Source organism: Globicephala melas, chromosome 1, assembly GCF_963455315.2.
Source record: "Globicephala melas chromosome 1, mGloMel1.2, whole genome shotgun sequence".
In the NCBI taxonomy this organism is placed as follows: Eukaryota; Metazoa; Chordata; class Mammalia; order Artiodactyla; family Delphinidae; genus Globicephala; species Globicephala melas.
In genome coordinates this window covers 73,613,440-73,627,427 of record NC_083314.1, presented here as the reverse complement: position 1 = coordinate 73,627,427, position 13,988 = coordinate 73,613,440, and the positions used below count along the sequence as shown (strand labels likewise).

The window sequence follows — 13,988 nt, the reverse complement described above, 5'->3', positions numbered from 1 at the left end:
ACAACCAGATTGACTGTCGGGTGTTCCTCTAGGCGTGCACGTGCTGCAAGCCCGAGGCCCGCCGCGGCGGAGGTAAAGAAGTGAGTACGTGCTACCGGTACGAGGCCAGCCCCGGAATCGGTGGGACAGTGCGCATGTGCTGCAGGTCCTAGGCCAGCCCCGGAAGAGGTGGGGAAGGAACGTAAAAGGAGAGGGTTGGCACTATCCGTCAGCCTAAGCAGCCCACGTTCGGTTAGCAGTACCCATGCCATGGACGACCCCTTCCTTACACCTAGGACCGCTGCCTTACGGTCTGGCCGTAAACACTGCACCTTTGGATTCCCCGAGGGCCAAAGAGAACACGGGACCGGAAGCACCCTCTTCTCTCGCGGCTTTTCCGGGGGCAGAGGAAATTGGCGAAGCCCATTGGCTAGTGGGGATCAGAAAAGGGTGAGTCACTCGGCCTGCGCGTGGGGCACTATGGGTGTTGTAGTTCCGGGCACCAGGGTCCAGTCTTTTAAAGAGAAATCTTGGAGTCCAGTGGGTACAGGGAAGCTGCTTGCACAGGGGAATCGGGTGGCTTTGTTCTGCTATTTCTTTTGGGTGAGACCTGGCTCTTTCTGTCTGCCTTCAGGGACCTTCAATTTGTTCCATGCTTGAGGCTTCCCCCTTTATAAGCTCCCATCACATGCAGATCCCTTTTACAATTCCAAGCTGGCTCCAACTGGTCTTAAGTTCCTTGTCTCGGCTATCTTCCTCACACCCAGGCCCTGGAATCCTCCTTCATCCTTCTTTCTCCCGTGAGTACATTTTCTTGTCTCTGTCCTAGACAGAGCCCGTCTTAACACTGCCCTTAGCCCATGAGGCATGCCAACGGCCCCAAGAAAAGGCTGTCACAGCAAATGTTTGTAGGCACAAGAAGATCTGAGTTTTCCACTTCAGCAGCCTTGCAGCTCACTTCTTTTTTGTTTCTCTTCTGATATTGCAATTGCCTCTTTTCTGATTCCACCTCTGTGTAGTCTCTCTTCTTAAGTCTGTTGGGCAACCTTGGTCATAGATGGTCCCTCTTTGGTCCTGTCAGTTTGTCTCTGGCCTCACATTTTGGTTATAGAACAGAGGGTGCACACCTGAGCTGACTTATACAACAGAGAGGGGGAAATGAAAGAAACTGGGTAGAAAAAAAAGAATTCGCAGAACTAGGTTTTATAGAAGTCAGAAAAATATATGGTGCAAGTGAGGGAAGAGAGCAATCCTTTTCTTCTTGTACCTCCACAAACAGTTTAGTGTTGGCTGTGAGCGGGGCTCTGGGGGCTCCGTGCTGGGGATGCACTAGCCGGAAACCACCTAGATACTGGGGGTCCAGTCCAGGAGGACACAGACATGCAGGTAAGCAACAGTGCAGGATGGCATCAATCTCTGTCCTACCTTCCTGTGTGTTCCTCTGCTCATTCTCATCCTTCCCTCAGCTCATTCCAAAGTACTTTGCCTCTTCATATCTCCCTCTGTTCCATGTTCTTCTTTCCACTCCCAAGCTCCCTCTCCCCTTGTTCTGACCCAAGCCATTTCTTTTGTATCTTGCTGTTTTGTCACTTTGTGACACTAGAAGGTGTTGCAGGGAAAGCCATGCTCATAGGGGATTTAGTAACACAGACTGCTCCATGCTTGGCCTTCATCATTGTGTGAGAAATGTCTATTAATCGTCATCTCATTCCAGGGCAATCTCTTAGCATTTATACACACTGCTTGGACTAGAATCACTTGCAGATCTTTTATACCGAATGCTCCAGAATCATGGAATGTCATGCAACCCAAATTGACTTAATTCTGCTGCCTATTGAGCGATGCGAGGAATCTGAGGTTTGAAGAGTTAATCTCATGGAGACAGTGGTCAGGAGGGACCCATTGATGTGTGATAAGAAGTAGAACCCTGCATGACTGGGGAAGAAAAGCCTTAGCATTTTTTTTTAAAGCATGCCTTAATGGATTGACTGCGCTAGAACAGAAATATTACCTTTCAAAAGATATTTTTGAACTGTAAATTCAGAAATCGTTTTTTATTCCCCTAGCCTATTCTAAATTGTCTTATTGGAGGCAATGCAATAGGGGGTGGTGGTGGATAGATTTCCAAATAATAGATAATCTAATAACCAAGCTTATTTAAAGAATGCTCGCCACAGCTACTGAAGCCTGTGCACCCTAGAGCGTGTGTGCCACAACTACTGAGACCATGCTCCACAACTACTGAAGCCCATGTGCTCTAGGGCCCACGTGCTGCAACTACTGAAGCCCGTGTGCTCTAGGGCCTGTGTGCCGCAACTACAGGGCTCTCATGCCGCAACTACTGAGCTCGCGTGCAGCAACTATGAGCCTGCACGCGTAGAGCCCATGCTGTGCAACAGGAGAAGCCACAGCAATGAGAAGCCTGTGCACTGCAAAGAAGAGTAGCCCCTGCTCGTTGCAACTAAAGAAAGCCCGCCCACAGCAATGAAGACCCAATGCAGCCACAAAAAGAAAAAAAAAAAAAGAAGAATGCTTTGCAATGCCTTTGGACAGTAGATTTACCTCTAGGATTGTTTATGACTAATACTACTTCATTTGTATTCCTTGAGAATGGGACGCACCATAAAGAAGTGAAATTTCATCCTCTATTATGCTTAAAATAATTCCCCTCTAAGTCCCTGCATCACCTGATCCCCAGTTACCTCTCTAATCTCACCTCCTACCCTCTTCCTTATGGTCACTCTACTCTAGCTACCCTGGCTTTATTGCTATTTCATAAACATGCCATGCACACTCCCTCTGCCTGGAATGCTCTTTTTCAGGTAACTTGTTCAGGGCTTTACTCAAATATTCATTTCATCAGAGAGGCCTTCTCTGATTACCTTATCTATAATAAAATAGAGCCTTTATTACTCTATCCCTGTGTTAAGTAGTATCACTTCTTGAAAATATTATATATTTGTTTACTTGCTTATTGTCTGTTTCCCAGACTAGAAAATAAGCTCCATGAGAGTATGGTCCTAATCTGTTTCCTTAGTCCCTAGAACATGGTGTATAGAAAGCACTCAATTGTAGGATGAAAGGATTTAAAAAAAAAACATTTACAGAGCACTTATTATGTGTAAGCCACTGTGTGTATAGTGAATAGTGTGGGATCTACAGAGACGAATAAGATAATAGTCCTTAACTTTGAACTATCTGCAGTCTAGAAAAACTATAGAATAATCTTAGGATCTTTCCTTAAATTGTAGCTAAGCCAAAGGTCATAAGTCTGAGGAGTCAAGGTCACCTGTGGTGTATTTGGGGTGTAGTATCATTTGTCCCATTTGGCATACTTCTGAACTGGCCTCTGTGCTGCTCTGTTATTTCTGGGACCACTTCCCACCATGTCCTTGTGTAGAAGGATGAGCCCGCCTAGTCAAAGAGCACACAAAAGTTGTTATTGCTTTACTTCTGTCTGGCCTCCTGGCTGCCAATCTCACTCCCCTTCTAGGGCATCCAGTTCACCACCACCAGAGTGGCTGTCAACAACCACAGGTCTTACCACATCTCCCATTTTAAGCCCTTCAGTTGGCAACTCCTTACTTGGCATTCCAGGCACCGCCTTCTCCCCTCTCCTAATCTGACTCCTGTTTACCTCAACAGCTTTATCTTCCTCTGTGCTCTTCCTGACTTGATGATTCAGAAATATGAAATTTGCAGTTCCCTGACTATATTACTATTTTGTTTTTCTCTGTGTTGTTCTCTTTGCCTAGAATGCCCTTTCCCTTAATCCTTGCCTTACTACAGTGGTCTTTCACAACTCAGCTAGAGGAACACATCTTCCAAGAAGCTTTAACAGTTCTTCTCTCCTGCCCAGGATGGATGAGTTTCCTTTCCTATGTCCCACTCCTTTTCTCAGAACAAAACAACATGGCAGTACTCATTAATCTCTTTCTACTTACTAGATTGTAGGTCCTTTGAAGGTGGTCATGTGAAGGGCTTACTGCATGGTATTTAAGAGTACAGGCCTTGGAGTCAGTCAGACCCAGGTTTGAATTCCAGCTCTGCTTGTTGGCCGTATGTCTTTGGGTCAGTCACATGACTCTTTGAGTCTGTTTCCTCTTCAGTACAATGATCTAATTGTACTCACCTTTGTATCCCCAGCTTCTGGTACCATGCTCAATGAATTCAACTTGGTTGTCTCTTTGTAGATTTCTTTTTTTTTTATTTATCTTTTATCCAATAGTGATTTATTTATTCAAATTATTTATTTATTTATTTTATTTATTTTTGACTGTGTTGGGTCTTAGTTGCAGCATGCAGGATCTTTCTTCGCGGCATGCAAGCTTCTTGCTAGTTGTGGTGGTCGATTTTCTTTCTCTAGTTGTGGCACGCAGGCTCCAGGGCACCGGGCTCTGTAGTTGTAGCATGCAGGTTCCAGAGCACCTGGGCTCTGTAGTTTGCAGCATGCAATGAAATTGAGAAATGAAATTGAGTTATCTGTAGTGAGGTGGATGGACCTAGAGTCTGTCATACAGAGTAAAGTAAGTCAGAAAGAGAAAAATAAATACACATATATATGGAACCTCAACCAGGCTCCCTGGTTGAGGTGTGCGAGTTCAGTAGTTGTGGCATGTGGGCTTAGTTGCCCCATGGCATGTGGGATCTTAGTTCCCTGACCAGGGATTGAACCCTTGTCTCCTGCATTGTAAGGTGGATTCTTTACCACTGGACCACCAGGGAAATCCCTGTAGATTTCTTTCTTGTTTTTTAAAATGTAAATTTATTTATTTTATTTATTTTTAGTTTTGGCTGTGTTGGGTCTTCATTGCTGTGCGTGGGCTTTCTCTAGTTGTGGTAAGCGGGGGCTACTCTTCGTTGCAGTGCGTGGGCTTCTTATTGTGGTGGCTTCTCTTGTTGTGGAGCACAGGCTCTAGGTACAGGAGCTTCAGTAGTTGTAGCACGCAGGCTCAGTAGTTGTGGCTCGCGGGCTCTAGAGCGCAGGCTCAGTCGTTGTGACGCACAGGCTTAGTTGCTCCGCGGCATGTGGAATCTTCCCGGACCAGGGCTCAAACCCGTGTCCCCTGCATTGGCAGGTGTATTCTTAAACACTGCGCCACCAGGGAAGCCCCTCTGTAGATTTCTTTATGTTCTCCCTCTCTTGTTCATACAGGTTCAAGATGGCTGACTCCTGGTTATAAGAGCAGTAGGCCTGACCTGAGTGAGTGATGGGTGATTGTGTGTATCTGAGAGGGGGGGGGGGGAGGGAGGGAGGGAGGGAGGAAGAGGGAGAGAGAGAGGGAGAGAGAGAATATTAATGTGTCAGTAGGTTATATTGCACTCAATCTTGCTCCATTTGAGAGTTAAAAGTGGATAGTGTGTGTCTAATTAGGGTCAGATGGTGGCAGTAGGAATGATGAGTAGGTTTGGTCAAGCAAAATAAAAAATAAGACTGGGAAAGATTAAGCTTTCAAGCCTTTTACCTGCTTTTATACACTTCCAGTTTAAAACCCACAAAAACAACCAGATTTGAATATGGTTAATTAAATTGACATCTTAAACTTTAAGGTAGTTTTTATTTTGATTCATGGTATGGAAACTTTAACTTAGTCATTACTTTTGTTTCAAAAAACTATGAGAGAAGGAGATTTCAGGTCTACAAGTTGTCATTTGGTTGATGCTCTGGTAGATCCACTTTAGAGAATGGGTTAATATCGCACATTAAAGTCTCATTTCAGCCTAGCTTTTAAAAAAATTTTGGTTGTAGAACTTCCAGAATCTTCTTTTTATGTCCTTCAAAGCATGACTTACGCAATAAAGCAAGTATTGTGCTTCTCTTAAAAGAATGTGGTTAATAAGAGTTGACAATGAAGCGAGTTGGGTCTCACGGCCCCAACTACTCCTCCAAGATAATGCAAACACATTACATCACTGTTCTACTCCGTGATGATGCTTGAAAACTTACTGTACATATTCTTCTTAAAGATAATTCAGTGCAGTTTAAAATGGTGCCTAATTTCCTCAGAAGAAAACTGCTCACTTAAAACAATTAACCACTCTAAAGGCCCACCTCAGTTGATCTTTCTTCCTACCTGAATAAATTCTTTAAAAAAAAAAATAGAAAAACAGAGTTGGAACTTAACAGTTGAAAGTGGACCAAACATCATTTTGATTTTCTTCCTTTGTTTTGAATTCTTCAGAAGAAAAATGTTGGATTCTCCTAATAACTAATATAAGGCCTGTTATTCTTTATTTTTTTTCTCAGGTCTAGATGCAGAATATTTCCAGGGTATCTGAGCATACTGAAACATTACAAAAAGGTCAATAAGTGTTGCACAGCATCCAAACTGGAAAAAGTTCAGCAACAAGAAGGCAGTGAAAGATAAAGAAGGTGCCACCAAGAAAAATGTGCCAGTGATTTCCCCTAAGATGTTCTTGTCTCAAAGAAGCAGTCCCAGGGGAATGGATTTGTATACACGTGAGTTTGGGAAGAGCTTCAGTTGGCATGCCATCCTTAGAGAATATACTTGAGGAGAAATCCATATATATACATACATATATATATACATATATATATGTGTGTGTGTGTGTGTGTGTGTGTGTCCAGTGTGGCAAAGCTTCCTTTAGAGCTTTCATTTCATACAGCACTAGAGTTCTCCTTAGTGAAAAAGCCTATAAATATACTGAGTTTGACAAAAGTTCGGCCACATTCCACTCTCATTGAGCACTGGAGAAACCTCTACGTGTAATAACGGAGACTGTTTTCATTTGAGTCTCAGATCTCATTGTGTGTCAGAGAACACCTATTTTGTTTTTTAACATCTTTATTGGAGTATAATTGCTTTACATTGTTGTGTTAGTTGCTGTTGTATAACAAAGTGAATCAGCTATATGTATACATATATCCCCATATCCCCGCCCACATGCATCTCCCTCCCACCCTCCCTATCCCATCCCTCTAGGTGGACACAAAGCACTGAGCTGATCTCCCTGTGCTATGCGACTGCTTCTCACTAGCTAGCTATTTTACATTTGGTAGTGTATATATGTCCATGCCACTCTCTCACTTCATCCCAGCTTACCCTTCCCACTCCCCGTGTCCTCAAGTCCATTCTCTACGTCTGCGTCTTTATTCCTGTCCTGCCCCTAGGTTCTTCAGAACCATTTTTTTTTTTTAGATTCCATATATATGTGTATTTATTTTTCTCTTTCTGACTTACTTTACTCTGTATGACAGACTCTAGGTCCATCCACCTCACTACAAATAACTCAATTTCATTTCTTTCTATGGTTGGGTAATATTCCATTGTATATATGTGCCACATCTTTTTTATCCATTCATCTGTCGATGGACACTTAGGTTGCTTCCATGTCCTGGCTATTGTAAATAGTGCTGCAATGAACACTGTGGTACATGACTCTTTTTTATTTAAAATTAATTAATTTATTTTTATTTTTGGCTGCGTTGGGTCTTCGTTGCTGTGTGCGGGCTTTCTCTGGTTGTGGTGAACGGGGGCTACTCTTCACTGCCGTGTGCAGGCTTCTCATTGCAGTGGCTTCTCTTGTTGTGGAGCACAGGCTCCAGGTGGATCAAAAAAGATCTTGCTGTGATTTATGTCAAAGAGTGTTCTTCCTATGTTTTCCTCTGAGAGTTTTATAGTGTCCAGTCTTACACTTAGGTCTCTAATCCATGTTGAGTTTATTTTTGTGTATGGTGTTAGGAAGTGTTCTAATTTCATTCTTTTACATGTAGCTGTCCAGTTTTCCCAGCATCACTTATTGAAGAGACTGTCTTTTCTCCATTGTATATCCATGCCTCCTTTGTCATAGATTAGTTGACCGTAGGTGCGTGGGTTTATCTCTAGGCTTTCTATCCTGTTCCATTGATCTATATTTGGGTTTTTGTGCCAGTACTATATTGTCTTGATTACTGTAGGCTTGCAGTATAGTCTGAAGTCAGCAAGTCTGATTCCTCCATCTCTGTTTTTTTCCCTCAAGATTGCTTTGGCTATTCGGGGTCTTTTGTGTCTCTGTACAAATCTTAACATTTTTTGTTCTAGTTCTGTAAAAATGCCATTCTAATTTGATAGGGATTGCATTGAATCTGTAGATTGCTTTGGGTAGTATAGTCATTTTCACAATATTGATTCTTCTAAGCCAAGAACATGGTATATCTCTCCATCTGTTTGTGTCATCTTTGATTTCTTTCATCAGTGTCTTATAGTTTTCTGAGTACAGGTCTTTTACCACCTTAGGTAGGTTTATTCCTAGGTATTTTGTTCTTTTTGTTGCAGTGGTGATTGGGATTGTTTCCTTAATTTCTCTTTCTGATCTTTCATTGTTAGTGTATAGGAATGCAAGAGATTTCTGTGCATTAATTTTGTATCCTACAACTTTACCAAATTTATTGATTAGCTCTAGTAGTTTTCTGGTGGCATCCTTAGGATTCTCTATGTATAGTATCAGGTCATCTGCAAACAGTGACGGTTTTACTTCTTCTTTTCCAATTTATATTCCTTTCTTTCTTTTTCTTCTCTGATTGCCGTGGCTAGGACTTCCAAAACTATGTTGAATAATAGTGGTGAGAGTGGACATTCTTGTCTTGTTCCTGATCTTAGAGGAAATGGTTTCAGTTTTTCACCATTGAGAATGATGTTTGCTGTGGGTTTGTCATATATGGCCTTTATTATGTTTAGATAGGTTCCATCTATGCCCACTTTCTGGAGAGTTTTTACCATAATGGGTGTTGAATTTTGTCAAAAGCTTTTTCTGCATCTATTGAGATGATCATATGGTTTTTATTCTTCAATTTGTTAATATGGTGTATCAGATTGATTGATTTGCATATATTGAAGAATCCCTGCATCCCTGGGATAAATCCCACTTGATCATGGTGTAGGATCCTTTTAATGTGTTGTTGGATTCTGTTTGCTAGTATTTTGTTGAGGATTTTTGCATCTATATTCATCAGTGATATTGGTCTGTAATTTTCTTTTTTTGTAGTATCTTTATCTGGTTTTGGTATCAGGGTGATGGTGGCCTCATAGAACGAGCTTGGGAGTGTTCCTTCCTATGCAGTTTTTTGGAAGAGTTTGAGAAGGATGGGTGTTAGCTCTTCTCTAAATGTTTGATAGAATTCACCTGTGAAGCCATCTGGCCCTGGACTTTTGTTTATTGGAAGATTTTTAATCACAGTTTCAATTTCACTATTTGTGATTGGTCTGTTCATATTTTCTATTTCTTCCTTGTTCAGTCTTGGAAGGTTATACCTTTGTAAGAATTTGTCCATTTCTTTCAGATTGTCCATTTTATTACCATAGAGTTGCTTGTAGTAGTCTCTTTGGATGCTTTGTATTTCTGTGGTGTATGTTGTAACTTCTCCTTTTTCATTTCTAATTTTATTGATATGAGTCCTCTCCCTCTTTTCCTTGTTGAGTCTGGCTAAAGGTTTATCAATTTTGTTTATCTTCTCAAAGAACCAGCTTTTAGTTTTATTGATCTTTGCTATTGTTTTCTTTGGTTTTATTTCATTTATTTCTTCTCTGATCTTTATGATTTCTTTCCTTCTACTAACTTTGGGTATTATTTGTTCTTCTTTCTTTATTTCTTTTAGGTGTAAGGTTAGATTATTTATTTGAGATTTTTCTTGTTTGTTGAGGTAGGATTGTATTACTATAAACTTCCCTCTTAGCACTGATTTTGCTGCATCCCATAGGTTTTAGATCATTGTGATTTTGTTGTCATTTGTTTCTACGTATTTTTTTATTTCCTCTTTGATTTCTTCAGTGATCTCTTGGTTATTTAGTAACGTACTGTTTAGCCTCCATGTGTTTGTGTTTTTTACCTTTTTTTCCCTGTAATTGATTTCTAATCTCATAGCGTTGTGGTTGGAAAATATGCTTGATATGATTTCAATTTTCTTAAAATTACTGAGGCTTTATTTGTGACCCAAGATGTGATCTATCCTGGAGAATGTTCCATGTGCACTTGAGAAGAAAGTGTAATCTACTCTTTTTGGATGGAATGTCCTATAAATATCTATTAAATCTATCCCATCTATTGTGTCATTTAAAGCTTGTGTTTCCTTATTAATTTTCTGTCTGGATGATCTGTCCACTGGTGTAAGTGAGGTGTTAAATTCCCCCACTATTATTGTGTTACTGTTGATTTCCTCTTTTATAGCTGTTAGCACTTGCCTTATGTATTGAGGTGCTCCAGTGTTGGATGCATATATATTTATAATTGTTATATCGTTTTCTTGGATTGATCCCTTGATCATTATGTAGTGTCCTTCCTTGTCTCTTGTAACATTCTTTATTTTAAAGTCTACTTTACCTGATATGAGTATTGCTACTCCAGCTTTCTTCTGATTTCCATTTGCATGGAATATCTTTTTCCATCCCCTCACTTTTAGTCTGTATGTGTCCCTAGGTCTGAAATGGGTCTCTTGTAGGCAGCATATATATTGGTCTTGTTTTCATATCCATTCAGTGAGGCTTTGTCTTTTGGTTGGAGCTTTGGTTGGAGCATTCACATTTAAGGTAATTATCGATATGTATATTCATATTACCATTTTTTAATTGTTATGGGTTTGTTTTTGTAGGTCCTTTTCTTCTCTTGTGTTTCCCACTTAGAGAAGTTCCTTTAGTATTTGTTATAGAGCTGGTTTGGTGGTACTGAATTATCTTAGCTTTTGCTTGTCTGTAAAGGTTTTGATTTCTCTGTCGAATCTGAATGAGATCCTTGCTGGGTAGAGTAATCTTGGTTGTAGGTTCTCCTCTTTCATCACTTTAAATGTATCATGCCACTCCCTTCTTGCTTGTAAAGTGTCTGCTGAGAAATCAGCTGTTAACCTTATGGGAGTTCCCTTGTATGTTATTTGTTGTTTTTCCCTTGTTGCTTTCAATAATTTTTCTTTGCCTTCAATTTTTGTCAGTTTAATTACTATGTGCCTCAGCGTGTTTCTCCTTGGGTTTATCCTGCCTGGGACTCTGTTCTTCCTGGACTTGGGTGGCTATTTCCTTTCCCATGTTAGGGAAATTTTCGACTGTAATCTCTCTAAATATTTTCTTGGGTCCTTTCTCTCTCTCTTCTCCTTCTGGGACCCCTATAATGCAAATATTTTTGCGTTTAATACTGAGACCTATTAGGCTGTCTTCATTTCTTTTCATTCTTTTTTCTTAATGTGTTCTGTGGCAGTGAATTCCACCATTCTGTCTTCCAGATCACTTATCCGTTCTTCTGCCTCAGTTATTCTGCTATTGATTCCTTCTAGTGTAGTTTTCATTTCAGTTATTGTATTGTTCATCTCTGTTTGTTCTTTAATTCTTCTAAATGTTTGTTCTTTAATTCTTCTAGATCTTTGTTAAACATTTCTTGTATCTTCTGAATCTTTGTCTCCATTCTTTTTCTGAAGTCATGGATCATCTTTACTATCATTATTCTGTTTTTTTTTTGGAAGGTTTCCTATCTCCACTTCATTTAATTGTTTTTCTGGGATTTTCTCTTGTTCCTTCATCTGGTACATAGCCCTCTGCCTTTTCGTCTTGTCTGTCTTTCTGTGAATGTGGATTTTGTTCCACAGGCTGCAAAATTGTAGTACTTTGTGCTTCTCCTGTCTGCCCTCTGGTGGCTGAGGCTATCTAAGAGGCTTGTGTAAGCTTCCTGATGGGAGGGACTGGTGGTGGATAGAGCTGGGTGTTGCTCTGGTGGGCAGAGCTCAGTAAAACTTTAATCCGCTTGTCTGCTGATGGGTCAGGCTGGGTTCCCTCCCTGTTGGTTGTTTGGCCTGAGGCAACCCAGCACTGGAGCCTGCCTGGCTCTTTGGTTGGGCTAATGGGAGGGCTCGTGCCAAAGAGTACTTCCCAGAACTGCTGCTGCCGGTGTCCTTGTCCCCACAATGAGCCACAGCCACCCCCCACCCCCTCCACAGGAGACCCTCCAACACTAGCAGGTAGGTGTGGTTCAGTCTCCTATGGGGTCACTGCTCCTTCCCCCAGGTCCTAATGTGCACACTACTTTGCCTGTGCCCTCCAAGAGTCAAATCTCTGTTTCCTCGAGTCCTGTCAAAGTCCTGCATTCAAATCCCGCTAGCCTTCAACGTCTGATTCTCTGGGAATTCCTCCTCCTTTTGCCAGAACCCCAGGTTGGGAAGCCTGACATGGGGCTCAGAACCTTCACTCCAGTGGGTGGACTTCTGTGGTATAAGTGTTCTCCAGTTTATGAGTCACCCACCCAGCAGTTATGGGATTTGATTTTATTGTGATTGCACCCCTCCTACCATCTCATTGCAGATTCTCCTTTGTCTTTGGATGTGGGGTATCTTTTTTGGTGAGTTCCAGTGTCTTCCTGTCAATGATTTTTCAGCAGTTAGTTGTGAATCCAGTGCTCTCGCAAGAGGGAGTGAGTGCACATCCTTCTACTCCGTCATCTTGAACCTAGTGGAGTTAAATATATCTTAACTTTTGTGAATTGTAACCCCAGAGAATATGTCCCATATGTGTTCTATTTTTACAGTAGGAGCTCCTAGGCTCATGATAGAAAAATGCAGTCTTAGAGCCTACACTGACTTTTAACATAACTGCATCCTTTTCTTCTTTCTTTTCCTTTTACCCAGCAGGAGATAACTGTGGGAAAAACCAGATCAGTTATAGACAAAATAAAGAAACTCTAATTTTCTTTGCAATTTGGCTACAATTTAAACACCATAAGCAATTTTCTGGCTAGGATATGAAAGGATGTAGAAAATCTTTGTTCCCGTGGTAACACCAAAAATTTAGATACTATAAAACTTGTAGTTATGTATGAAACTATTGAAGAGAAGTGGATGTAAGAAAATCCCAGATGGACTGATATTCAGAGACAGGACCTCTTTATACATGACTATCAAAAATGGCAGTGTCTGGAGGCAACGTTGGAGAAGAAAGCCTGCCAAGATTGAGATAGATGAAAGATTAACAATGGCGGGAACAGGTTCGAGAGACTGGAGTCTAGAAGACTCTCAAATGCAGCAATATTTACTCGGACTAACAATTATCCCGGGCTTACCACTCCAGTTTTGCTGAGTAAAGGGCAGTGATTGTGGACCTAGTCTAAAGAATACCTGAGACTAGATGATATACTCTAGTCTCATGTATTCGCAAGGTGCCTAGTACAAAGGGCTCTTCTACCATGGGTTCAAAAGATGAAACTGAGTTCCAACTCCCATCAGATCCCAGGATTAAACATTGATAAGATCAAAGAAATTGGACTTAGGCAGGAACAGCTGTGGCACTGGGAGGAAGGCTAACCAGAGATGAAGTCAATATTAAAAATTGTTGCCTTAGGCCAAGATTAACTTGATACATGGTGATATCTGAATAAACACATTTTCACTTTAGTAGCCACATACTGGAATGAGATTGCACATTCTTGGAAATAAATATAAAGCAAAAGAGTTGTATAATTAAATCTCCACTGCTATCTATAAACAATGTCCAATATATCATAAAGCACTGTGAAATATGTGATGAAAATGGAACACATAAAAAGAAACCAAAGAAACATATCCACAGAAATGCAGATACTGGAATTAGCAGGAAAAAAAGCTTAAAACTAGTATTATAAATATATTTGGCTTGTGTCACTGGCTTGGGCTAGCTCTGTCCCTCAAGTAAAGATCACTGCTCCTCTCAAATGGACTGACTCTGTATGGCTCTTTCTCATTCCAGGTTCCAGTAACAACCCCCTCTCCTTGGTCATTAATGCATTTTGGTAGAAATAATGGCTACCAAAAAAAAAAAAAAAACCCTCACAAAAGCAAAGCCTTTACAGGTAAATTTTTTTATAATTTATTTTATTTTATTTATTTTTGGCTGCATTGGGTCTTCGTTGTGCACAGGCTTTCTCTAGTAGCGGCGAGTGGGGGCTACTCTTCATTGCGGTGTGCGGGCTTCTCTCTGCAGTGGCTTCTCTTGTTGTGGAGCACAGGCTCTAGGCACGCGGGCTTCAGTAGTTGTGGCACGCAGGCTCAGTAGTTGTGGCTCGCA

General features: G+C 41.1%; 1 protein-coding gene and 1 long non-coding RNA gene across 2 annotated transcripts in view; both read left to right on the top strand.

The window, feature by feature from the left end:
- Positions 1–525: 525 nt before the first annotated feature.
- Positions 526–13,988, top strand: part of LOC115844741 (T-cell surface glycoprotein CD1b-2) — a 40,454-nt gene continuing 26,991 nt past the window's right edge. Inside the window, exon 1 of the mRNA XM_060286452.1 lies at positions 526–779. Within this exon, the coding sequence (XP_060142435.1) occupies positions 632–779 (148 nt within the window). The 5' untranslated portion in view covers positions 526–631. The remainder of the gene's footprint in view (positions 780–13,988) is intronic.
- Positions 1,297–13,743, top strand: LOC132593636 (uncharacterized). Its single transcript, XR_009559364.1, has 4 exons — positions 1,297–1,365; positions 5,135–5,182; positions 6,227–6,439; positions 13,671–13,743. It is a non-coding gene; the product is annotated as an uncharacterized lncRNA (long non-coding RNA).